The 27,007-nt window shown below is 40.3% G+C and overlaps 4 protein-coding genes across 7 annotated transcripts; 1 reads left to right on the forward strand and 3 right to left on the reverse strand.

The window, feature by feature from the left end:
• Positions 1-519: 519 nt before the first annotated feature.
• LOC140278033 (polyserase-2) lies at positions 520-4,390 on the reverse strand. The gene is made up of 10 exons (XM_072372921.1): positions 4,345-4,390; positions 3,790-3,810; positions 3,513-3,699; positions 2,646-2,911; positions 2,411-2,556; positions 2,044-2,323; positions 1,693-1,864; positions 1,345-1,610; positions 1,102-1,199; positions 520-992 (listed from the first exon to the last, which is right to left on the reverse strand). The coding sequence occupies exons 1-10, from the start codon at positions 4,388-4,390 to the stop codon at positions 822-824; spliced, it is 1,653 nt and encodes a 550-aa protein (XP_072229022.1). The 3' UTR covers positions 520-821.
• A 5,229-nt stretch (positions 4,391-9,619) lies between these two features.
• vkorc1 (vitamin K epoxide reductase complex, subunit 1) lies at positions 9,620-11,059 on the reverse strand. The gene is made up of 3 exons (XM_072372858.1): positions 10,743-11,059; positions 10,219-10,328; positions 9,620-10,073 (listed from the first exon to the last, which is right to left on the reverse strand). The coding sequence occupies exons 1-3, from the start codon at positions 10,922-10,924 to the stop codon at positions 9,862-9,864; spliced, it is 504 nt and encodes a 167-aa protein (XP_072228959.1). The 5' UTR covers positions 10,925-11,059; the 3' UTR covers positions 9,620-9,861.
• Positions 11,060-12,039: 980 nt separating this feature from the next.
• Positions 12,040-19,008, forward strand: mapk7 (mitogen-activated protein kinase 7). 4 transcript variants are annotated; one of them, XM_072372853.1, is made up of 7 exons: positions 12,040-12,292; positions 13,423-13,700; positions 13,838-14,003; positions 14,510-16,062; positions 16,160-17,253; positions 17,362-17,492; positions 18,678-19,008. In XM_072372853.1, the coding sequence occupies exons 2-7, from the start codon at positions 13,427-13,429 to the stop codon at positions 18,823-18,825; spliced, it is 3,366 nt and encodes a 1,121-aa protein (XP_072228954.1). In that variant the 5' UTR covers positions 12,040-12,292; positions 13,423-13,426; the 3' UTR covers positions 18,826-19,008. The 4 variants fall into 4 exon arrangements, with proteins under 4 accessions (XP_072228954.1, XP_072228955.1, XP_072228957.1 ...); XM_072372854.1 differs by having other exon boundaries at positions 12,040-12,253; XM_072372856.1 differs by having other exon boundaries at positions 12,042-12,134.
• Positions 19,009-19,227: 219 nt separating this feature from the next.
• On the reverse strand, positions 19,228-22,110 carry LOC140277987 (serine protease 33). The gene is made up of 6 exons (XM_072372857.1): positions 21,758-22,110; positions 21,465-21,577; positions 21,195-21,271; positions 20,405-20,676; positions 19,884-20,044; positions 19,228-19,726 (listed from the first exon to the last, which is right to left on the reverse strand). The coding sequence occupies exons 1-6, from the start codon at positions 21,801-21,803 to the stop codon at positions 19,478-19,480; spliced, it is 918 nt and encodes a 305-aa protein (XP_072228958.1). The 5' UTR covers positions 21,804-22,110; the 3' UTR covers positions 19,228-19,477.
• Between the last annotated feature and the right edge of the window lie 4,897 nt (positions 22,111-27,007).

A 27,007-nucleotide genomic window follows, 5' to 3' on the forward strand; every position in this document is an offset into this window, starting at 1 on the left:
CAAATAAAAATATGACCGGATACAGTAAATGTTGTGTACTATTAAGTACACAGGGAGAAATTGAGAGACATGTGATCTGTAATGGCATTTTGTTTTAGCTTAGGTAGCTTTCAAAATGGACTTGCCTTAATTCTAAGCTGAACAGCCTTTTGCTGGTCTACACATGAATTATTCCTTTTTTCATAGAACTCCAAACATTGTGTTTTAATTTTTTGCTGATTATTCTTTTACTATTATTTTGCGATACTGTATTATGAGTAATTTTGAGATGTGCTTAAGGCTGCTTCCATGCTTACTATCTGTAGCTGATTAATATGAATTGATTTGTTTAAGAGTACATTACGAAATGTAACTCTGCACTGTTCTGATTTGAAATAAAATGGATATTTAGTTTAAGCCTCACTTGTATTCATTATTTTTGGGTTAAAATGTCTCCCATTGTTTTGGTAATTTAAGAAAAATTAACCACATGTGGCACAAAATCCTGTTGTTATGCAGTTTGTCTTTTATTGATGGCCATCAACACATTTTTAAGAATAAAATTTACTGGATGATAAATTCACGGAAAAATATGCAATAAAATACAATTTCTTGTCACAAAAATGATAAACTTCTTATGAGTGACTCTTACAAAAAGATTACCCCCAGTTTAACATGGTGGGTCTTGTTAAGAATGTCAGAATCATTTTTCAGTGCAGTAATGAGCAGCTTCAGCTGCCCCATTAAGGGATTACAATAACAGGAACACTGACGTTAATGGGGAGAGTGAAAGACATGAAAACGAAAGATGACAAACTTGATAAATTTCCTGATGAAAGTCTTTAAGGAAATGATATATTGGTAACTGTCTCCTTTAAAAATGACCCAAATCTTGAAAGTTTGACAAAGACCTGAACATCTGCAGGAACAGATGTGCTGTCATTCATTGTCATGACTGCTACCTGGAACCACGAAGAGTCTGATTTGCACAGCAGAGCTCCACCTTGGTCCACCTGTGGATGTTAAAACAAGATTCATCAATAAGATCCTGAAACAAATGGTTTGCGCACTACTACTAAAAGCATTTTCATAAAACTGGTAGATGGTAGATTTTTTTTTTACCCATTTATGGTTCATGGAGTAAGTGCAAATGTTGTCCAAATCTCCAACATTTCCACATTTTAACATCCGCGTATCAAGGCTCCGAAGACCTAAGTCAGCTTTAATATCCACAATAATCATATTAATTCATGTGAATTCTGTTTTTGGGAATTATCTGTCCAAGATGAAGCAAATATTGAAGACCTATAATGCAGTCACTTGAGAAAATTTACCAGAGAGCACAGAAACGCGATAAAGCCTTACCTGAGCCATTGCTTTCATTTTCCCAGCTTGCAACCCAACACTGACTTCCAACAGGGAGGGATCTTTCATTGCTTATATCCACACACACAGGCTGGATATATTTTCTGTAGTTATCTGGATCGGCCAGGTGCAAAAGAGCAATATTGGAGCCATTCATGTTGCTAACTGTAATGTTTGCAACACCTAGCGATATCTCTGACTTTTCCATTCTTTTCACAAGATTCTGGCCTGGAAACACGGTCCATTCACTGGCATCTGGACAAGGTCTGTCAGCAGGATGTAAGGAGAGTTTAGGGATACGTCTCATATTTAATTAAAGAAATGCAAACAAACTGCTTGTATACTTACGTAGACAAGCATTTAGCAGAAGTTAGAACAAAATTGTCAGAGATTAATGTCCCTCCGCATGTATGGACCCCATTCTTGCGGAGGCTTACGATCCAAGGCAACATTCCTCCAGGAACTATACTACTGTCTTTCAGAGAGTCATTGTTCATTGGAGCTTTGCCACAAACTGGTCCTAAATGACAGAAAAGTTTTTAAAAAACAAAAACGAAGGCAAATATTATCTAAAATAGGAAAGACTGACTCTGAAGGACTTTTTCTTAGTTTCTCTCATCCAGGTCAAGCTAATCCTAAGTGAAAAGAAAGCATGTGGACTTCATATGATGGCTCTTAGGCACTCATGACTGCACTTACTTGAAGGTGTAGTGACACTTATAGTTCTCAGTTTCGCTGTTTGTAAAGATGGAAGATCTGGACAGGTGTAGCTGCTATCAGGATCTGCTCCACTGGAAGTGAACTGGACAAAGCCAGGCTTATCAGAGGGGATGTGGGAGTTGATCCAGGACTGGTAACAGGACACTCTGGAGTAGACTCCAGGCAGATTGGGCCGCGCACAGCCAAAACCAAAACTTACAATTCCAGACTGGACCCAGATGGAGCCCTGCTTACTCACCATTGGTCCCCCAGAGTCCCCCTGAAAAGATAAAGAGGACAGCCTGTAAATTTAGAAAGTCCCAACCACGATTACCATCAAAGTGACAAATGAAATTAAGCAGACGACCTGACATGAGTCTTTGCCTCCAGTGAGAACACCGGCACAGATCATGTTGTCCGTGATTTTACTAACTCCGTTCAGACAGCTACATTGTCGGTTTCCAATAACTGGAACTTCCACTTCTTGAAGAGTTTGAGGGAATGGTAAGGGCACTTTGAGGAAAAATAAAATGTCGTAGACAGTTCACTCATAAACATACAGAATACAGGACACAAGAACACTGAACTCAACCAATACTAACCAAACTCTCTGACCGAACCCCAGCCAGTGACCCAGCTGTCAGTGCCATTGATGAACACACTGCCACTCCCTGCCAGACACACAGGTCTGATGTAGTCTGTGAAGTTGACTGGTGAGGAGAGTCTAAGCAAAGCGATGTCATTGTTGTAGGCAACTTTATAGTCTGGGTATATAACGATGGTGGCAACAGTCCTGGACGCTTCATTGGGGTTTTCACCCTGCTGGTTTTGACGACCAAGAGAAACCTGCCATTCAACTGTGCTGGTTCTGAAAATAAGATAGAAGTCATAAACCTTACAAACACAGCATTGCCTTCAGCAACCCCTTCAGACGATTCATTTAATTTAATCTGGTTATATTCACTTTGATTTAGTTATAAAAAATTATTTCAATTTCTTAAGTCATTAAGTAATTTCAGGACATATCAATGAGAATGAAAACAAGTTTATTTCAAGTTCAATTAGAAACATTACAATATAATCCAGTTCAGTCCAGTTCATTGTTATGGTAATACTATATTACCTATTTATAAGGAAAAGTAGCCTGAGAAAACTGATTGCTCTGAATCTTCAGTTTGATTCAATTCCTTCTCCTCAGCATGAAGAGGGCAAACATGGAGATTAAAACACCTTTTCTACAAAAGGCATTTACTTTTGCTCAGTTCACATGGCAATAAAACCCTTTGGGTCTCACCTGAAAGTCAAATATGATATGAAAAGGTTATATGCAGGTGGATATATTTCTATATTTGTGTGTGAAGCGTTTTAGAAATGTCTAATATTTACCATCTTAGACAAATATTTGTCAAACTCCAGCCCTGACTCACTCGCTTCAGCAGTAAAAACTGCACTGAGTTATGTTTTCTCACCCATAGAGGCAGTGAGCAGCAGTCAACACCCACTCTTTGCTGATTAAGGAACCACCACAAAAATGCCGGCCATTTTTCTGTAGGCTGGCCTGCCAGGGCCAACTTCCAGGTACAGCATCTTCACCTCCAACTATCCTGGGCTTAAGTGGAGCGGTGCCGCAAACTGAAGCAGAAATCAGTTTGGTCACTGAGGAGAGGAATATGTCTGACAAATAATTTCATTAAACAGCAGCAATGGAATCCCCTCAGACAAAAGAAATGATTTAATCTGACCTACCATCAACATTTACTGGGGATTCTAGGAAAGAGACAACAAAAACAAATCAGTGTGATCAATTTTGGTGAGATATTTCTGAACAAAAGCTCCACAAAATCAGGAGAGCAGTGTGCAGGCCTCAGATCTTCTGAATATATGATACATTTTTGCTTTGTTTGCCAGCATGTTCAATAATGAAGACTTTTCAACCAATGAAAGAAAGACTTAAAATATCATATTACTATATTGACAGTACTTCTATAATGAATAAGTAATTAGGCTGTTTAAGGTGGCGATGCTGTGAAATAACGACAGTAACAGTTATATTAGTTATCAATAATTGATGATGACAAGGATTAAAAAGGAATCCTTAATTAGAACAGTCCCAATTGTTAATTATAACAAAAACAAAATAACAAAACATAAATGCATGCTAGTGTTGATATACTGTGATCTGTGTGGTCCTCCAAACAACGCGATACACTAGATTCGATTGAAAACGTAAAATTCAAAAGTGAAATATTCTATCAGCATTTGCATGCAACCAATATGTTGGCATAACCTGAAAACACATACCTGCAAGCAGAAGGTTCACAAGAGTCAGTACAAGCATCAGTTTCATCATTGCAACTTGTGTGACTGCACAAACCGTGTGTCAGTCTTTATATACTTGGGTTTACCAGTCACCTGCCCCCATATGCCCCTCCTATGTGATACTTCACAGGCAAGCTGCTCAACAAGTTCCTCATTCCAAGATGTGAGCTTAAATATCCGTCGCCTAGTGGCCACTGACACATCAGGAATTTATGATGTGTTGAGGATCGGTAGTTGAACACATAGAATGATAAAATTATGTTTCACAGACCTGTATGTTACTCATGCTCTCAGGATGAGCTCTATTGATGCTGTCATGATTTGACAGAATGTTGTTTTTATCAATGTCATTATTCAAAAATACATTCGGCACATTTTCGATATTTCTGATTAGATTAATACTCAGATGGACGGCCTTTCTACTGCACTGCTGCCAGTTTGGAGTGTATTTGTGACAACAAAGTGTTAAAGTCGTCATTAACTTCTTTACCCTTGTGCCAATATTAGGCTACTAACTTTTGATTCTATGAGCCTGTCCTTCTGCTTTGTTTCCATTAAAGAGACAACCAGAGAAAAACACACATAATGCCACATAATGCTGTTCCTCTTTTAAGGCTTCTGAGAGGCATCAGTATTACGTACATTAAAAAAACATTCACACACTGTGAAGAAGTGCTGTAAAACTAAACAGGAAGTTATAATTACTTTACTTTATAATGATTATCAGTCACTGATAAATGTACCTACCTCACATGTAAACTAACAGTTAATAAGTTAACACATAACTGTAGAAACTTGTAATTAATGACAGTAAAGGTCACTAAAGACCTGCAAAATTGAAACGTGGAGTTTTGGGTAAGGATGCATTAAGAAAACACATACAAGAAGCAGCTCTTATGTTTGAAATGAAATGAAGAAGAAGGGCAGAAAATATATTACAGGATGTTGTGTTGACGTCATATTTTTCAGTACAATAAGATAACAACATTCTAAAATGTCTCCCTGCCATTTAAAAAATACATATATGGAGAGAAAAAAAACAGGAAATGACAGATGAGGTACAAAGTTTAGTTTGTGGGTGCTATCATTAACTCTGATTAAACTCCTTACATTTGTGTAACGCGTTTGTGAGACACAGTCAGTTTTTATCAGTGATGACCTGGAACATGAAGACGATGCAGTAATCGTTTCACTATGTGTCAATGATGTACGTTGAAATGTTTGGTTATCATATGAGATAAAAAAAAAATGTAAAAAACAGCACTGCAGCAGATGCACCAAATCCTAAAACCACTATCAGATCATCGTTATTCTTAATTCTGACTAAACATGTTGATGATTCTTGATATAGGTTTAAACAGACCATTTGCATTGCTCAGTCACCAAGATGAAAGCCTGACACCAGACTCATGCATGTACTTCTTCCTGGAGTGTGGTCAAGCGTTCTGTTGCTGTATGTTTTGCAGATGACATGCAGCAGAAAAACAGAAACGGACAAACTGACACACTTCTTGCTTAAGATAGCTACTGAGCTTTTCATTCTGTCACATCTTTATTTGTCAAATGGAAAAAGAGTCTGACAAACAACCAGATAATGCCCATGTTTGCTAATTATCTTCAATCACACAATATTACTTTCGTGCCAAATTAGTGACATCTAGTTCATGTCTTTCATCTGTACTGCCTGGTTTCAAAAGAGATGGTTCAAAGACTGAAATTGAAAAATGCTCAGATTTCTTTGATTAACATATTGTAATTAACAATTTGAGTAGCAGCAGCGTGTTTCCAAAAAGTTGTGACAGGGTGACTGGAAGAGTTGTGTAATGCCACAAAGAAGACCTATTGGAACATCTCAGAGCTGATTGGGTCAGTTGCATGTGTAGGTCGGAAAAGAGCAGAGGTGGAAGAATTGGGCTTTCTGTGAAACACTGTAAACTGACATAAGCAAATATTCAAACAACACCCAGCATTAGATTTGAAAAGATTTACGGATATCGGCGTCTCGGTAATAAATAGCAAACTCAAAAGATTTAGAGAATCTATGAAATCTCTGTGCAAAAGATCCAGCATCCATGACTGATGACTGAAATTAGTTTGCATCACATCTGTGCAAGCACCATCAATGCTGCACAATATATGAGGGTTTTTGAGCAGCTTATACTGCCATCAAGAAGATGTCTGTTTAAGGGAAGGTCCCTCTTATTTCAACAAAACAATGTCAAACCTCAGTCTGCACTTTCCACAGTTGGTGTGCAGAAATATTTAGGTGGGTGACAAGTTTCAGAGTAACCTTCGTGTGAAGGCTGGGATGCAGGCTTTTCCCTGCCTGTTACAGCAACACAAGCTCAGTTTACCTCTCAGCGGTAGCATGAGTCTGTAGGTACCTGCTGTGCCTACTGGTAGGTTTATCAGGGTGTTGTCACCAATTAATATCGTCATCAGTGTTTTAACTCAAACTGTAATAGTTTCCGTACTCTAAGTAAGTTTCCAATCCAAAGCAAAGCTGTTTAAGTGCATGAAGCTAACCAGGAAACACGAAGCAAAGAGCTATAATAAGTAAACAGCTAAGTTAAAACGGAAAAGGAAGTTAAAAATTAGTTGCTGTGGTATCAGACTCTCAACTGAAACAGCTAGCACCATCCGCACACCGCACACTGGTTGTTGTGTTTTGTTCCAGTGCCCACTATTGGATTACATGAAATGATAGAACAGGCATGTGTACAGGCAATCAGATTATTTGCAGTAATAACTCATATAAAATGATAAGAATAATACTAAGTCCATCACCAAATGGTCTCAAATGGATAGTGTCTAATAGTAAGACTTTTTTCTCTGCTTCCAGAGCTTTCCTACAGCATGGCACTAGGGAGGCTCTTTAAACATCAATGTATTTATGCTATCTTTGTTTAAATACAGGGTTTTATCTATTTCTTAATTCATCACATTTGGTTTTGTTTAAATTTTACGCATTGTCGAAAAAATGTTGCTTCACCGCTTGAATATGCAAGCTGCAACCTTTTCCTGTCCATCATGATAGGCAGAAATATGACATAGTAAAGTCAATTGCAGCTTTCCTTAATCATCTATTGTCTCTGCCCCCCCCCCTCTTTTACAGGAAAAATAGCTTTGTCATAGTGACTAGTATCACAAATCTTGAGCACTAAACAGGAAACTTTTACCTAATGAAGAAGTAAAGTGTTGGTGATTGATGATAGAATAAAGTAAGGATGAGGATATGAAATCTTCAACTTACAATTCTTTTAGGATAAAGTGGGATGAAGTTGGACATTGTATGTAACTTTTGACCTATAGGTTTTCATACTGCAGTTTAACTTTTGCACCCAAATGAAATTGTTGGCACATTTTTGGTTCTTCACGTTTGTCTTTTGCAACTTGTTTGTGTGACATCTTTGATCTCTTGTAAACTTTTTAAATCATAATTTTCGTCTTTGGGCTTGGTGAAAGATATCAGTCAAGTATTTAAAGAATAAAACGGCCCATGAGTCACTGGTGTTAAAGTCTACATCGAGCTGCAGAGGTTCAGGTTAAGTTCAATGTCACCATGGCACCCTTTTCTGTCTAAAATAAAATGTTAAGTTGTGTGCTTTGGTAAAGTAAGACTAGGTGTTGTCTTTTATGCTAATTTAGAACTGTCCTTACACTCATATCATCCGGCAAGTATTGCTCATAAGTTCTAACTGTTACAGTATTACTCTGTACTTTAGCGTCACTATACTTAAAGCTGTCTTGTTTATAAGGTATTATAATCCGGTTCGTATCATTTCATTTTAGTAATTTAAAATCTAGAATTCCCCAAGATAAATTAGATAAATTCTCTGCGTCTTTGTCACTGTACAGTGAATTATGATATGTGTCTCATAAGGGTCTAAGAGTATAAAAATACATGATATTGATATTGTTAGTCTCGTGAAAGTGCTCTTAATAAATTCAGATAAAACAGTTTTATGGACAATGGACCTTAAAACAATGTGATCACCAGAAGCTTTGATGAAGTCAGACATTTAGATCCCCTGATCAGCTGACTCAAACTCAACAAGCATCCAAAGTAACCAACATGATGCAGAACTTCAGGCCCACCATTTTACACGGGGCATGTTGTCCCCACTCAACCGACACCACTGATAGATACCAAGACCACTAGCGGCAATGGCTTGGACCTTCAGGACATGTCAGTGTGCATCATCACTTCCTCTGTAAATGGTGTCACATTTGCAGAGGAAGTACAGCAGTTGTTAGGCTTAAGAGTGCCTACTTCTCTGCATTTTTTTCCCTCTGGTGTAAATCTGCAAGAAGAAGTGTTGTTAGATCTATTCTTCTCTGTGATAGTATAAGCTATGCATTTTGTCCTGTAAGACTGTTGCTCTGTAGTTACCGGTACTTTTAAGTTTCCTTTGAAGCTGTAGTCGATCATTTTCCCACTGTCACGGCTTCACTTCTGGCTTTTGAAATTAGATAAGACATGAGTCTCTTTTTCCCCACAGAGAAACATCTGTGACACTGAACAACATACTAATGAGCAGTTTCCATGTTCGGAGAAATTGTTTTGAATTCCCTTTGAAAGTAAAGGGAGCGAGATCTAAGGTTATTTATTTTATTTTTTTTTGCAATGCATAATGTAAATATTGCCATTTATAAATGTTCTTAAAACATAAAACTAAACTAAACCGTGGGCATCATATTTAATACATACATTTCTGAGACCTATTGCATCACCATTTGGTAAAAACTTTGCTCAAAACCCAGTTTTATACAATCTGACGCTTGTCTTCTGCCCCCTGGTGGATTCCTTTTGCATTACAATAATTCCAAAACATCACACCGCACATTCCAAAATGGCTGAATCCCATAAGCCCCCAAGCTGCTTTTGTCCAGGAGAGGCATTGCTGAAGCAACTTTTTTTTTTTGCATTTTAGATTAAGGTAAAAAGGTGAAGGAAATATTTATATCAAATTTGATACAAACAAAAAAAAAGACATGCAAGTTATTTTTTTCACATTTTATTAAAAGGCCCAAATAAAGAAAAATAAATTTAAATTGTTTGTCCATTATTTCTTTGGTCAGGCATTATAGGGTTTTAACCTGTGTTCACTGTCAGTAGGAAATACATGCAAATAATAAACTTACTGTGAAGTTAAACTGAGTATTTAGCACCATCTGCTGGCGGAACTAAGTAATTGCGTGACACAGCTTCGCAACTGTACTGTCCTCACAGAATTAAATCACGTCAAACGGGAGGTATTGTTCAGAGATATGTAATCAAGATCACAAATGCACAATGATTTACAAAAATATCTGCTGTTTTTCTCTCTAATGTCTGTACTGAAATAATCTAATAATTTTTTTTAGATTAATCTCCAGTTGCTTTTCTCTGACAATGTTAAAGAAAACTGAGGGAGAGAGTCTGCGATTTCAGATCCAGTGTAGCCGCAGGTCAGCTTTGGAAAAAAGAATGTGTTGAATTCTGCAGGTAGCATTTTTCTACCCAGTCTTTTCCTTCAGTCCTTCAATTGCCGTCTTGCGTTTCAGGTTGGTATAGAGCAGTACAAAATTGATAATGTATGTTGACACACAAACCATGCAGAAATCTCCCAGAACAAAGGCCAGAATGGATGCAAGATAAAGTGAGCCAGCCACGGACACCCAGGAGGAGAGGACCAAGGCCAAGGCTGCCTTTTTAGACAAAGAGAGTCCTGCAATAACAATAAACACATGATCTCAGTCCCTCAGCATGTTTAAAAACAACAATATATAATTTTAAATAACTGAAATTCAGCCAAACTATGATAAACTGAGGACTTTCAGGCTGAGCACTGTAATTTTCAATCACAGACTAACCAAGGCTCATTTGCAGAGTGTAAAATAAGATGCCAAGCACACTGTTGGGCTGGTTTAGAGGACTATCTTTGGCCACAAAGAATTGGACCAAACCAAATCCCCGTCCCCATCTGCCAAAGAGGGAAAAAAGAAGTAGCAACAGTCAGGTCAACACATTCTTGGAAATAGACACACACACACACACACACACATATATATACATATACCACATTTGTATGGTAATTTCGCCATGAGAATAATAAAGTGCATCTAAATCTATAATACAATATCTGTATATATATATATATAAAATCAGGATGGCAGATTCTTGGAACAAGAAAAATAAAAGGCCACCCCACATGAAATATCAGAGAATTTCTGTGTTCTCACCGTGTAGAATAGCCCTTGAAGTGAGGTATTTCCAGAGGAATTTGTTAACACGTGGCAATGAATGAGGCTTGGAAATACCGTATAATCAGACATGCATCAGTCGTTGCTTGAGGTCGTGGATTGAGCAGTCAACAACATGAGGAATGAAATCCTACCTGGAGGTAAAAACTTTGGAGCAGCTCACAGACTCCCCCAGGTCGCACATCGCCCTGTAATCTGGGTCTCTCTCTCTGGACAGCTCGACATGGAGGGCATAAACAGACAAAACCAAACCGAAAAGGCACAAAACTATGCGCATTTTTCTCTCCCATCCCGGAACACCCTGAGCCACAGCCATTTGGACACTTCCGGATGAACTTGTAGCACGATATAGGCAACGAAATGAAAGCTTAAATCGCCAATATCTAATTAGTCTTTCAAATTTCACTCAAGAGTCCTCCTACCCAAAGCGACGTGTTACGCCACAGATACTCACTTCTGATTGGTCTGCACGAGTTTTGTACGTGCCTCTCATTGGAGGGTCGGCTCCAGATGTTGGGTCAGGTGGGCGGTTTTTCTTTTGTTGTTGTTGTTTCTGCTTATTTACTGTGGACTTCGGTCTGTTTCGTCCTTTGGGTAGAATGTAAATAACCTCCGACACAGTTCATGGACGCCATAGCAGCTATCTACTGCAGGAATCCCTTAAATTTACCCACAAAAGTAGCAATGCCATTGAGTACAAATCCAGCATCCAAAATGACCGCGAAGCATTATTACTATCTAAGGAAAAGTGCATAAAGCGAAAAAGAAAATGTCCAAATTCAACATTTCTGGAACATTTTGTGGCATTTCAATGGTGTTAGATATGATAATACCCTATGACTCTGGTTCGCCATAGTTGTATTTATTTGATTTAATTATCAATGCTTATGATTCAAGAATAGAATATCGGTGTTATAATAAAATATGAGACTTTTTGTATTATTTTCTTTTTAAGGCCCAAATGACCGTTTTCCAAATGAAAATACACTATAGATAATCTTACGTACAATTCTAATTTGATTGTGTTCAAATATTTTTAAATGAACGAATCGTGATGTGGGTAAAATAATCCCAGGTGTCCAACTTTATATCTCTTTTCGTTAGATTTTTTTTTTTGGTTTCTTTCTTTTCAGCCATACTATCATAGCTTACTATCGCAGTATCACCACCATTCAAAGTGTTCGCAGTCGTCTCAGGATTGTTTGGCACAAATATAGCAGCCAATATATGGTGGCAGGTAATTTTGCCCTAATGTGGCCCCTACCAGAAATCAACTACGCTGCCTAAAACGACGTCACCACTCAAAAATAAATAGAAAAAAAAGCCGACCTTACGTTTTACCGTAAAGCTCCGCCTCTCATCTACGTTCTCTTGTCCTATTGGACGATCGATCCAAAGCACCCCTCTTCCAATTGGTCTGCTACATGGCACTCAAACCCATACACGGAACTGTATGAGGAAGCGGCAGACAAAACAACAAAAAGTCGTGCGATTTCGGGATTAATAACATCAATACAGATGTTGTAGTAGGCTCTCACGTTTAAAGTATATTGCGTTGTTTGCAAACACGTACTTGTATAGTCCAGGTTCGTTATAAAACCAAGGAAGGCATGGCATAACGGCTTGTAGAGAGCCAGAGCTTCAGGTAACGTTAGATAGCCTACGCCCCTGCGTCAAGAAGTGGGTAAGGCTTCACCTTTATCATGTACTTGGCTCTTTGTCCACGTTGAGCGAACGCCAACATGACTTTTTCGCCACCTTCTTGTAAGTTTGTCTCTAGCTATTTTCTTGAAGACGTCTGAATGAGAGCTACAGGTTATGCCCACTTCAGGCCTAGCGGTGTGAAGTTACTTAACAGCCCGCTGGTCTCGCCTCATCTTCTTTAATAGTTCACTCACGATGCAACTATGTCAGCATTCAAGACTGAAAATACATAGTTTTTAATCGAGAGACCTGAAAAGTTGCATCATTATTATTGTTATTTCAAATCTGGAACAACTTTACCTGTGCTGCGACTACTACATCTTAATTATTGACTGACTCTTAGGGAAAGGTGTGAATTGGCTCATTGGGGCTGCAGGAAATGATCATTGAACTATTATTGAAATAACCAATTCAAGGGATAATTTTAGCCATCAAGTCTCTTAATTGCTACCTGTGTAATACACTAGATCGATAAACGTCATGATATATAGGATTTAAATTCCCTTGCTTCTACTTAGGCAGCATCTCAGGTTGACCTGATTTCCTATAAAGCATTATCATTAAAACCATTGATACATCACAACAGAGTCAAATGCATAACACTCAACATGCCTTCAATAATATTACATATTTGCCATATACAAGTTTTACTTTTCAAATGCTTTTATAGTGTTTTTCAGACCCTGGCTGTAATATTAATGTATATTTGCGGAATATCACTTTTCATCTGTTTTAATTTAACTCGGCCCTCTACTAACTAAACGTCCTTTTGTCTGAAAAGGAAGGAGAGCTGTGCAACAGTCCAATTACATTTTGACAGACTTGCATTGAGGCTCATGCTAATCTGCACCTCTGTATGTGTCCCAAAGCATGACCCTGTTCAGACTCAGGGGTTCCTGGATCGGGCACATAAGCCAAACCCTCAAATGGAGTAAGCGTGAGCAATAGAGACAATATGAAACAGATTAAGGCTTTTATATAGGATTTGTGAGACCAGTATTCATGGTGTGCTGATAGGCCACACACTGAACAAGCTGTGCATTGAAGAACTTGTCAGAAGATATCACTGAATGTCTGTCACTTAGCTTTTTTTTCTTGTATTCTTTTCAGAAAAATGTCAACTAAAGAAGGTGGAGATGGGAAAAATGGTCAAGTTGTGGCTTCTTCTGACAGAATGGCCACTGATAAAAGCAGAACAAACCAGAATCAGTGTGGAGTTGAGCCGACAGGCAGCACCACAGACACCAGCACAGCAGCAAAAAACCTGGCTTTGCTTAAAGCACACTCTCTAGATGTGAAGTTCGACGTTGGAGAGGAGTATGATGTCATAGAGACCATTGGCACTGGGGCTTATGGCGTTGTTTCATCTGCCAGAAGAAGGGACAATGGTAGGCCTGATAGAAAGAGAAGACAGAAAATATACTCTCTGTTTACTATAAGTCGTAATTCATATGGAAGTTCATTATCAGCAGAGGCTACCCCTCCAACACTGTTTCAATCTCTGTTCTGCATTGGCTTTTCACAGGCCAGCAGGTGGCAATAAAGAAGATCTCCAATGCTTTTGAAGTGGTGACAAATGCCAAACGAACACTAAGAGAACTAAAGATTCTCAAGCACTTCAAACATGACAATATTATCGCCATCAAGGACATCCTGCAGCCGAACCTTCCTCACTCCGCCTTCAAGTCTGTGTGCGTACCTTTTATTTTTACTGTAATGTAACAGATAACATATGCAACACCTCAGGCCAGAAAAGCCATTAAACTCCTCAGATTTAAAAAAAAAGACAGAAAAAGAATCTGAAATTGTATTAACACATTGACAAAAATGTATATTATTCCATTATGATGTCACTTTTTAACTAGTTGAAGTTAATAATAATCTCACTAGTTATCACTTAAGAATAAATCAAATATATTTACCAGAAAAGATGATGAATTATTTGCATTAAAACAAGACTCAGATTGTGCTCAGAATTCCTGACATGACTTAACTGATTAAACCATTGTTTAATACATGAAGGATGACTCATAACTACAAAATTAATTGGCTTCTGTCGACTTGTACATCACTACTACGATCTTTCTTTCATATGGCCACTCATTGTATGTCAATAACTTGAAATAACTCCATCATATTATTATCAAGTAAGCAGCAAGTGTAGCTCATCTCATCTCTCCACTTTCTGTGTGTGCAGGTATGTAGTTTTGGACCTCATGGAGAGTGACCTTCACCAGATCATACACTCCGCCCAGACACTAACCCCAGAGCACACGCGCTACTTTCTGTACCAGCTGCTCCGAGGCCTCAAGTATGTGCACTCTGCCAACGTCATCCACCGTGACCTCAAACCCTCTAACCTGCTGGTGAATGAAAACTGTGAGCTAAAAATTGGTGACTTTGGCATGGCAAGGGGTCTGAGTTCACACCCCGAGGAGTCTTATTCGTTCATGACTGAGTACGTGGCGACTCGATGGTACCGTGCTCCTGAACTCCTGCTGTCTTTGAATCATTACAGTTTGGCCATTGACTTGTGGTCTGTAGGCTGCATCTTTGCTGAAATGTTGGGGCGTAAGCAGCTTTTTCCTGGGAAGCACTACGTACACCAGCTCCAGCTCATTTTGAGTGTGTTAGGCACACCCCCTGAGGGTTTAATCGGTGCTATTAGGGCTGACAGGGTGCGCTCCTATGTTCAGAGCCTTCCGTCAAGGACAGCTGTGCCTTTGGCCAAACTGTATCCACAAGCTGAACCACAAGCTTTAGACCTGCTGGGGGCCATGTTGCGCTTTGATCCACGAGAACGAATCAGTGTCACGGAGGCACTGGAGCATCCCTACCTGGGCAAGTACCACGACCCAGATGATGAGCCGATTTGTGTGCCAGCTTTTGACTTTGAGTTCGACAAACTTCCAATGAATAAGGAGCAAATTAAAGAGGCAATTTTGATGGAAATCCAGGACTTTCATAGGAAAAAACAGGTTTGTCGTCAAAGGCTGCAGTTCAGGCCTTTACCGAGGGTGAACAGTGGAGCTGCCGCACAAGGCGGCAACCAGTTCAATGCTCGGCCTGCAACTGTCAACCTGACTAAATCAACATTGGTTCCAATGGCACAACACTCACAAACACAACAGATACAGCAACAGCAAATGAGAGATGCAAAGTCTCAGCAGCAACAAGACCTCGCACCAGCAGAAGTGAACCATGCATTTACAAATCAAATGAAAACCTTTAATAAGCCAGCAGCCCTTTTAGAGGTTGTCCCTCCTCGTGTGACCCATAATTTGCATCTCCTCAGTAAAAATGAAAGTGGTCCAGTTGATGTGGACATGCCCAGTGCCAACTCTGACAGCGGTCAGCCAGAGACCATAGACTTAACGACACCAGTGTCTAGTCAGGATGCTCCATCAGAAACAATGAGAGACAGTGAGGCACAGGAACAGCTAACAAGCAGTCAGGCTCCTCAGGCTCAAAACACCCAGAGCCAGTCCATGGCCCAGCCTCCCACCTCCATCACTGCAGCACCAGCACAGACCATGACACCCCTACCCACCACTGTACCTTCCCTTTCGCTTTCGGTGGCACAGGCCCAGTCACTTTCTCAGTCCCTTTCACAATCACTATCCAAGAATGCGAGGCCTCCTCCATGTGCGGCAGAGGGAACTAGAAAAGAAGGTGCCATTTCAGAGGAAACTAAAACTGCACTAAAAGCAGCTTTATTGAAATCAGCGATCAGACATAGAGCCAGGAGTGGTAAGTTCATGTTTTTTTCCCCCCCCACATCTCCTTCTCTTACTGACGTCTCGTCTTTGAAACCTCCTTTAAAAAGAATTTGATATCTTCATTGCAGATGGAAGTGGCTCGGCCCTGGGAATTGACACTGGCTCGGGAGGAGGTGTATCGTCCTCCCTGTCTATTGTTCCAGAGTCGCGTCGGCCTGTCACAGCCCAGGAGCGTCAACGAGAAAGGGAGGAGAAAAGAAGGAAGCGGCAGGAACGAGCACGAGAGAGGGAGAGAAAAATGAAGGAAAAGGAAAAAAGAGAGGGGAAACTAGGGGACTCGCTGCGTGGGGTTCTGCTCAGTGACAATGACAAAAGCCTGTTGCAGCGCTGGACAAAGATGATGGATAGCTGCAATGAAAAATCTCAAACCGCTAATAACGACGGATTAAAGACTAAGGATTGTAATGTAAACTCGCAACGAGGTCTAGTCACCTGTGATAACACTCAAGGAGCATTGAACAATAAAACAGACAAAGAGCTGAGGAAGATTCACTCTCACGAGCAGTTAATCTCTCAAGTGAAACCTAACCAGCCAGCCTTGTTTCAGCCTCCCAGCGCCCAGCAACCACCATTACCTTTCTCCATGAGCCAGAGGAAGCCTTCGGCAGATATAGTTGTTGCTGTAAGTGGAGAGATGGATATAATGGCTGTCACAAGTGGATTTGTTAAAAATAACACCCTCAGATCTCACACTGAGAGCAATGGGCAAAGTGGATTCAGCTGTCTGGGGAACTGGAGCGGCCAGCATTTGGAGACGAGGCCACCACAACCAAACAGGACGTCACAGCCGCCGCCGTCAAGCTTTCTTCAGCCCCAGCTCCAACCCCAGAGTCAAACCCAACCTGACCCTCAGCCTCAGCTGCTCCCACTGGAGAGGTTTTTGCCCAAAGCTCCAACACTGAGCAGCAGAGAGACCAACGGGAATGTGGATATCAGAAGTCAGAATAACCTCAACTCCTTGCCTGCGAGTGCAGGATCGATGGAGAAGCTGTGTCCCACCGGAGGAGAGAAAACTGTAGCACAGAGCACAAACCCTCTCTGTGGGACTTTAGGAGTACCCTCTCAGCCTCACCCCAGCCTAGGATTTACAGATACCGGGCAACAAGGACCCTCCATTGCCCCAGACATCCATACAGTGACACTGCAGCTCTCAAAGTCCCAGGTCTGCATTGTGATTTATTGTTGTTTTAATCAGGCAGTACTTGCTTGAACCAACCTAAAGGATTCAAAGTTCAGTTGACCCAATGTTTTTTCACCTTTCCTCCGTCAGGTAGAGGACGTCTTGCCTCCTGTGTTCTCAGTCACCCCTAAGGGCAGCGGAGCAGGGTACGGTGTGGGCTTTGATCTGGACGACCTTCTCAACCAGTCTCTGACAGACCTGCAACACTGTGACAGGGACAGGTGAGGTCTGATGCGGCTTGTTTGGGGAAGGAATTATTTGTTTTTATTTTTTTTAAAGAAAAGGCTTGCTGCCAGAGTTGTACCTATTCACCTCAGACTGTCAGTGGTCTCCGACAGCCACTGGCATTTCGGTTTCTTTAACGAGCTCAGAATTGCAATAAAACTTGCACAGATTTGGTCTTACGTTAATATCTAATTTAGGATTTTTGCACAAAGCTTTTTGCTACTGTTTTACTGTTGTTGACTATGTAAGCTATAACATAATCCAATGTGCTGTTGTGTTAAAGCAAATGGCTTAACTGTGTTATATAATCTCTACAGTCTTGTCAAAGTATCTTGTAATTAATGAGATCCAATACTATCTGAGCATTAGTAACATGTGCTTAAGGGCCAAAGTACTCCTGCAGAAAAACAGATGAATATTCATGTCTTTATGTAGAAACTACGAACGGATGAGAAACTGAAGAGATTGTAAACTTGGTATGTGGTGGTAGTGGAGATATTAGGGCCCCATTTTTCCAAACGATAGATGTTGAGTTGAGATCTGGTGACTGTTGCAGGACACAGCACGATTTACATCATTTCTCTATACAAATCATTAAGCTACTCTATTTGAGGCTTATGGGCAGACGTATCATTCCAGAAGAGACCACTCTCATCAGGATGAACTGTTCACTTTGAACAACTTGGACGTCATGTGCAGCAAGTATTCCCTCTTTGAGGAATCAGTCCATAGCAGCAAAATACACCCACAGCAAAACACAGCTGCTGGATCCCTTCACTGTGGTCAAAGGCTAAGGTGTTTCCTTTATTTTCACTTATCTGTGGCAGAGAAAGAGCAGAGCTTGGGATTTGCAGGTGGCTGATATGTTCAAACAACAGACCTCACTGTCATTTCAAGGGAATATTTTAGTCCGAGTCTTCAGCCTACTTGAAGTTAGAAGTTTTGGTTCGGCTAATGTCTTCTGTATCTTCCTTATAAGCACAAAGTTTAAAAAAAACAACACTTCTAAAATTGTTATAGCATTAAGTTTGAAACCATTTTTCAAAAACTTTGACCAGTTGAGTTAAATCTGAACCGGTTTTTGCATTGCAGGACAGATAACGACCGTTATCCAGGACACTTTTGACTCTCAGGGTTAGCACTTGCTTTCAGTGTTTCTGCCTTTCTGTCATCTCCATCAGTTACGACTCTGCCCCTCTCTCCGCCTCCCTCTTATCCGACTGGAGTGAGGTTCATCGCATGACTCCAGCTGATCTGGAATCGCTGCAGCAGGAGTTGCAGCTCGGCTCTCCCATGATCCTCTCGGATAGCATTCCCCCTGACGCCTGACTTCCTACTCCTCACAGACAACACCTAGATGCGTGTATGTTGTTTTTTTTTAACCATCAAAGTACAAAGGCATGACCAAACAGTCTTTCTTTTTTTTTTTTTTTTTTAAAAACCATGACATGCCATGCTTGCTTTATAATAAAAAGAAAAAAATTGTCATCAACCCTTCTTGGATATTTAATAAACTTGGAAGAAGCCCTTATTTGGTCATTTTATGTTGATTTCATTTAAGCATAACAACTAGAATGAAAACATGTGGGTTATGCACTAAGAAAAAAAAAGAATTCTCCCCTGACAGGTTTGAAGAGCTTTGGAAAAATCAAATGTAGATTAAATCCAAACATAACATTACAGAAACCTGGTAGTCAGAAGCTGAACAGAGCAGAGAGCTGACTTTAAGAATCAAATGAACAATTTATTTCAAATCCAAAATACATAATTTATCTCATAATTCAGATTTAACGTACAATACTATCAAATCTACTTTGAATCAAAGCTCCTAATACAGTCATAAGTCTAAAAATGTAAGATTCATTTAAAGTTCAGTATGGCTTTGTGTGCATTTCAAATAAAAGTAGCCACCTTTACTATTTAGGACCACTCAGTGAGACTTCTATAGATCATCTCCTTCATATTCTGCCCCAGTTCATCCCTAAAGCAGCATCAGTGCAGTGAACAGACAGGCCACCAACACAACATTACTCCCATACCAGCTCCGATGAGCTCGGCCGTACAGTCGGATGTCTGGTATTGTATCGACGATGAAGTCTGAGAAGCTGGTCAGCCTGGCATACACACCTGGCTTGTTTCGGTTAGCACAGCCCAGTCCAAAACTCACCACCCCAGCCTGCACCCAGGTCCCATTTATCATGCGGCAGACTAGAGGCCCTCCTGAGTCACCCTTGGGAGACAACACACACACACTTATTCAGATTACACCCTCGAGAGGTATCCAGGTGCTTAAACAGAAGATGTAACAAACTAGTGGATGATTGCGGAAAAATAAAGGGTCAAAGTTCTGAAAGACAGCAGCACAATAACAGCTGATTCAACAGTACCTGGCAGGAGTCCTTGCCACCCTCCTGGTATCCAGCACAGACCATGTCATACAGGATGTCCACCTGCTCCGTCGGGTCTATTTGATACATCTCCTGACATGAACTCTGGGAGATGATTGGCACCTGCACCTCCTGCAGAGTCCCGAGTCCTAACAGAGGGACTGACGGGGATACGGACAGATGATGTCGGAGAACCTTTTATTTATTTATTTCCAGTTAGTAAAAGGAAAGTAGTGCAAAGAGAAGTAGCACGCATTTGTGCCCACTTGATAACAATCACAAAGTAACTAACTCTTTCAAACTTTATAATCTGCAGTATACTTTCTGAGGCACGGATTACACCTGTAATCACAGTTTATGCTCAAAATTAACACAAATTGTAAAATAAAGCGTTATTTTCTTTAACAGTTAGTCTTTAATGTAAATGGATCTACTTCATCAAAACAGCCTTTTGGCATTTGGTAAAAAAAAAAAAAAGTAATCAAACACGGACATAATTGAATGAAATTGGCAAGCTTTACCGTTCTCACGGATGTTCCCCCAGCCAGTGACGTAGCACATCATGTCAGCTGGGAACAGGGTGCCGGAGGCGGGCAAACACACAGGGCCGACGTGATCAGACCAGGTTATCGGACTGGACAGCTGCAGTAGAGCCAGATCTTTGCCAGTGTGAGGCTCGTTGTAACCGGATGGGACCACCACTCGGCTCACATAATGAGTTGACTGGTATGGGTTAACGCCATTCAGCTGGTGCCGACCAACGTAGATAACGTAAGAACTCAGGTCATATGGGCTGAAAGGGGAGAGACGGACACCGATTTAAACCTGCTAAACTGGAAACTCAAAAGGGAGCTGAAATGTGAAACCTCTACAATACAATTTAGAGTGACTAAGATTAAGGTTTTAGAGGTTTTATGTTGTGCAGGTGTTCTCTGAGAGGGGCGTGGTTATATTCTGAGTATAACTGTTACCAAAGAAATGCAATGAATCCCATGAAAAACAGCTGTTTGTCTGCTGTGTTCTGTAAACATTTTGTGCACACAAACATTTCATTTGGTTAAAAAATTAAAAATTATTAGCCATTAGAAAAATGTATATATGGCGTTTATCAGCTGAATATATCAAATGTTGAATACTGGCATTTTAACATTTCAGATTCTTTTTTTTAAGACCTAAACAGGTAATACTGTTGTTTGCCGAAAATGTTGAGAAAATGACGTTGAAGAAGAAGAGAGTCAGCAAAAAGGAGAACAGCCTCGAGTTTTACCTGCCGAGTTTTTATTTTTCTTAATCTCAGAACAGCTTTCTTACTTGGGAAAACAATGTGCAGCTGACAGGACCCAGTTTTTGTTGATGATGGAGCCTCCGCAGATATGACCATCAGACGTCTTGAGGCCGAAGGGAGAAAAACAATGAGTCACGTCAGCATCAGACGAATAAGCCCTCTCTCAGCAGGTCAGTTTGATCATCAAAACACAGACTAAACCACACACAAAGCTGCCCACAGGCTAAGCCTATACAAGACGAGCTTATACCCAGTGGATGAAAGTGTAAAAAGAAAGTGGTGTCAGAGTGATCTACCTGTATGTCCACCTGCCACGGCCAAGCCCCATCTGGTGCGTTCAAGCCCCCCACAATCCTGTTCTCCATTAACGGTGGACGGCCACATTCTTCGGCGTAACAACCCTTAATATCTAAATAAACACATCAATAGTATGTTCTATCCACCCAGAACAAGTCACGTTTTAACTGTCCAACACAAATTCAGACTGACATAAGCCAAGAGTACACAGCGTTTATTTTTCAGGCGAACAAAAGCAGAACAGTTATGGCGAGAGAGGAGGAGGGGAGGGGGCACCAAGCTCGAGACTCACCTGATAAGCACCAAAAAATGGCAGGGAACAAGAACTTTATGGACATCTTGAGACGTTTCACGGTGCAGCTGCAAAATAAACCGTCTTCTGAGGTGGCTGAAGCCGAATAAGTCTATCATGAAAATCTGATTTATTTTACATTTACCCCCTACCTCATTACATTTACCCTCTACCTCTATCTAATGGTCCAAACTCAAGCAGAACCTTGACTTCAGAAAGTTAAATTTCCTTTGATAAATTAATTTTTCTTGACGTGTATTTCCGCCGAGAAAATAAATTAAAAATCCCTTTATGATTCGAGGTTTTAGGTAGTTACCCGCGTTGTCGACTGAAAGCTAAGTTAACGCCTCGATCCAGCGACTGATCACCTGTGTGCTGCAGCCAATCAAAAGTCTTCTCCCGCCTAAGTTTTCCACCTGAGCCAATGAAACTCAAGGACTGACAATTCACATTGATCTCTCTGTGAGTTTACAGGTTGTCTCTTCTAGATAAACATGTCCCTCTCCCTCATTTTAAGAAACGAATTATTGTGTGTGAACCAACTGGTTGGACCGTCAATTGAAGCTGGATTGAACGCTTTAATTAAACTGCTCCCGTACAAATTCGACCTTCTCGAGACCAAGCCAACATCCCCAGATAATGCAGTTGAGTGCCAAGTAACTCATGTTTGTGCTCACCTATTCCCAGATCTCCAAAAGTTCTGTCATTTTGCATCTTTTTGTAAAATGTCAAAATTCCCAATAAAGCTCTAAATCCCATGTTTCTTTTCTGTTTCTTTTGTCAGATGGTTAAACATATCAGAAATTGTGATTGAAAGTCAGCACACTGAGACAAAGTGTCAACTCACCGTTCTGTTATGACAAAATCCTGCCCCTCCAATCAAAGCTTCATCTGATAAAGTCACCACTTAAGTCATTTAAAGACATGTGGGCAGTGAATTCAGTAATGCGTACAAGGACATGATTTCCCACAAAGAAAGAAGTGTCAAAATGTCCTGAGCATTTCCTCACAGTCCACAGCGTCCCAGTGCCAGGCATACTCCAGTTAATAACTCAGTTTTAGTCTTATGCATGTAGACTTTGAGGCCAACTGTAGCTCGACACAACTGTGCATGTAGATCGTGTTCACAATAAGTCTTTTTGAAAAAATATATTTTTTAAGAGAAAGAAATCACGAACATAATTTAAAAGACAGGATGAGGCATATGGGCAATATTTAGGGATATTTATGTATGTTAGTGAGTTTAAATATAACAAAACGTGTATTTTGTGTGATCAGAAATTCGCATCCTTCGAAGCACTTTGCAAGGTAGTGTCAATCCAGTAAAAAGTGTGATGAGGATGTAAAAGCATGGTTATGTCCAAATAATTGGACCTTCTCAAAGCACAATCTTTCCATTTTCCCATTTCACTGCTGCAGGTTGGTGGGAAATAACATGCAGTTAATCTTTAACTGTAGGCCTAATTTGCCCATTTACTTGGTGTTAAGTCCATTATTATACAAACATTTTCTTATTTGAGCCACAAGCCTCATTTCAGAGTTTTCTAATTTGCACGAAAGGAGCATCCACCAAAGAATTCGTCTTCACAAACCAAACTTGTCAACTCTGTGCAGAAGTGCCACAGAGTTCTATGAGCACAAGCTCATCTCAGATGGACAGAAAGGCCGTAAACATGTGTTCTGTGGTCAGATGTGTCCGCATTTTAGAGGCTTTTGAGAAAAAAAGTGACATCTAGCTCTACATGCCACAGATGAAAAAGAACATCCAGGCTGTGTATCAACAAAGTGCAAAAGTCAGTGTCTATAATGGTGTTGGGATGCATCAGTTGCACATGGATGAAGGTATCACTGATGCAGACATTCATATTCATATTTCTGAAGAGACACATGCTACTATTAATGTGACATCTTTCCTGGGAAGTCCGTGTTTTTTCCAGCAGGACAATGCATCATTTTGTCGGTCTTACAACGGAGTGACTTCACAGACACAGATTGTGTGCTTGAATGGCCCGTCTGCAGTTCATATCTGTCTCCCTGTGAAAGTGTATGAAGGATCATAGAGAAGAGAACCAGACAACAATGACCCCAAACTGCTGAGCAACTAAAATCTTCTTTTCACATCTTCTATGGATTCAGATTTCTCTGCATTTTTCAGACATTTAACATCCTCAGTTCCCAAATGTGTTAAAAGGGAAGTTAATAAGAAGGATGACATGAAGGATGATATAACAGAATGGTACCCATGGACCTGTCTATTTTTATTGTATGGTTTTGTATTTTGCTGGCATTAATTGATACTTTTCTTTACATTTAGTTGGTTAGTGGGTACACTGGAAACCATTCCATTTATGAGTCTGTTAAGTCAAGTTTATGTAGAAGAATGTACAAATTGCTTTTTTTTTCTTCTTGCTTTTAAGAACACTTACCAACGTTTCTGGAGGTGGAGTTTGTATTTTTGATACCAAATTATGTTGAAAAGCTAGAATAAAAACAGAAGAATCAGATACAAAAATAGAAATGAATCTAGTTTGAATTTCTGCCTTTCTGTAAAAATCTCTGCTTCTGCTTTAAATTGCAATGTTTTCACTGCAATATGTTCTATCTTTTCTTTTTACACAAATTCACAGATGGATGGGGGCCCGTAAAAGCTTTGTAAAACCTTTTCTTTCAGGTATTTGCAAGATGCTATAAGAGCAAGCTGAAAAGCACACTCTAAATACAACAGGCCAACATGTAAAATGAGAGCACACAAAATTACGGAAAATAAATCAGCTGATAGGTAAAGCTTATCAGCATGAAAAAAAACACCCACATGCTTTCATGCCGCTTCATGTCACCTTTATCCATTTTTTAAAACTTTCTCTCCTTTTTCTACCTGTGTGGAGTTCAGTATTTCTAAACCAGTCTCTCAATCTTCATACTGACTCATTGATTTTGAATGACTAAATAGTCATGCAAGCAAGGTTAGTTCAACTTAATCATGGCTCACAACTCGTTTAGCATATCCAGGAACTTTTTAGTAGTGCTGTAAGAGGCCGTGAGGTCGTGGTGCTTAATACCTTTAGCTCTGAGATTGCATCGGTGCTCAGTGTTATGAGGGAAAAAGAGGAGATGTGGATACATGTTTAACAGGTGTCTGACTGCGTGGAGCCAACAAACACAGCACAAGATAAACAGCATCCTAATGTGATACACTGACTGACACACAACCAGGTCAAGGGTCAAACACTGCTCTAAATAGAGTGAATATGTATTTCTGTTGTTTTAAGATGCATTATTAGAGTGTTGCAATAGATTGTAAACACTGATGTGATTGGATTTCAAAGGGTGCCACACATCTGGGCAATGGCGATCCTCTTTCTCTTACATGTCACCAAATGCTTTTTCCTTCTGTCTGTCTATGAAGCTGTCTGTCTCTCTTTTTTTTTTCCACTCTTCCCTCCCTGCATCTCTCCCTTCCTGCCTCCCCCGTCCCCCCATCCTCCTGCCCCAGGCAGTGTGTCTAGTTTCACAGAGCAATTGAAGGTGACAGGGACAGAGAGCGAGGGAGAGGGAGGGAGGGACAGAGGGAGGACACATCACAGTATCGCCTGAGGCTACACAACAGTACAGGAGGAGCGAGAGATGGAGGGACAAAGAGAAAAGAGAGGAGAGACTCATGAAAGTATAGGAAATTCCACAAGCAGGTAACAGGAAAATAAAGTTACACAAAAAGAGCTTAAATGTGCATTATTGTGTGTGTGTGTGTAACACGTGTTCATCTAGAGGTCAACAGATATTTACTTTTTATCACCAGCAGCATTTCTGTGACTGTGGGCCCAACCACTTGGCTCCTCTCACTCATAATATATGAACACATTATTGGATCCAGTCAGTAAGAGCAATTATAATGCACTCCAGTTTGTTTTTATTTTAACGACTTGATGAATATTTGTCGTGGCATTGTAACCATGGTGACTGCCTCCACCGCCGCCGCCTCCCCCATCGCCTCCCCTCCCAGTCCTCGTCCACCTCCCCTTCCCCATCCCCCCTTCAGCGCTGAAAAAGCAAGGGATGGCGGGAGGAGAGGGAGAGAGAGGTGACAGGAATGAACTAACAAGATGCACTAAAAAAAATGCATGTCCTGGAGCTACATGAATCTTTGCAGTGAAGCGCACGCCGTCCCACACACACACACACACATGCTCACACACACGTTATTGCACGCGGCACATTGGGATCACATGGGTTAAACCACATTCCAACAACTGGAACACAATAAGATGCAACCGTGATTTCTAAAAAAACAAAAGGTTAGCGGCTTGAAAACAATAGGTTGGGGGGTTGTGTGCTGGGTTTAAACAATATTTTTTAGTTGTGCATTATTCGAACAATTTTGGCACCCAACCTTCTCACATATAACCCACAACTTCTAAATTAAAAGTACATTTTCTCAGGTACTCAACATTTGGGCTGTTGGACATGAGTGTTTGCTGTTTTTGCCACTTTATTCTTCTACTACAAACATTTCAGACATGAATGTAAGTATGTCTGTATGTATGAGCAAGCAAGGAGCATTCATCAAGGAGGTGTCTCACTCTGGCTAAGATGGATGCAGTCTCGTATTTTTGACTTGCAATTTAGAATTTTTAGAAAATGCTCCCTAACATCAGCTAACAGCATCATGAGGCTGTAATTTCCACTTTCGGTAGGAGCAAAAACGTGTTTATTTCTGGAGTTTTTAAAAAAAAAGAATCGCACTCTTGTACTTTTTAGCAGAATTCTCTCAGGTGTCTTTTACCACAGAGCCCAAAGCTTTTCCATTTGGACTCAAAGTTGTGGAACAGTTGCCAGCTTTTTTTCCATTTCAGTTTTAGAGAATAGCCGCAGGGTGAAGAGGATGACTTACCCAACAGCACGGAAAGTAGCTTGACTGTGTTTGCGTTCAACCAGTTGTAACGTTAAAGCACTACTTATATGTTTACATGTCAGTATTGATAATGATAATGTAACATATTAAAATTAGAGCATGGTGTTAGTTCACTCATCAAAAAAATTACACTTTTACAAGCTGCTGAATGCAGGACCTCTACTTTTAATCATGTCTTGCTATCCCTTTTCTTAAGTGAAGTGTCTACATGCATCTTCCACCACTGTTCTTATCAGTTTTTACCTTTGAACTTGTCAAGTCCTTTCCTTTCTCCAAGGCACGTCTTGGAGGAAAGTAACATAGAAAGGGAGGGGGTGGTGGTTTGGGGGGTGCAATGGGGG

Source organism: Leuresthes tenuis, unplaced genomic scaffold (genome assembly GCF_036924035.1).
Source record: "Leuresthes tenuis unplaced genomic scaffold, fLeuTen1.0.hap1 SCAF_20, whole genome shotgun sequence".
NCBI lineage: Eukaryota > Metazoa > Chordata > Actinopteri > Atheriniformes > Atherinopsidae > Leuresthes > Leuresthes tenuis.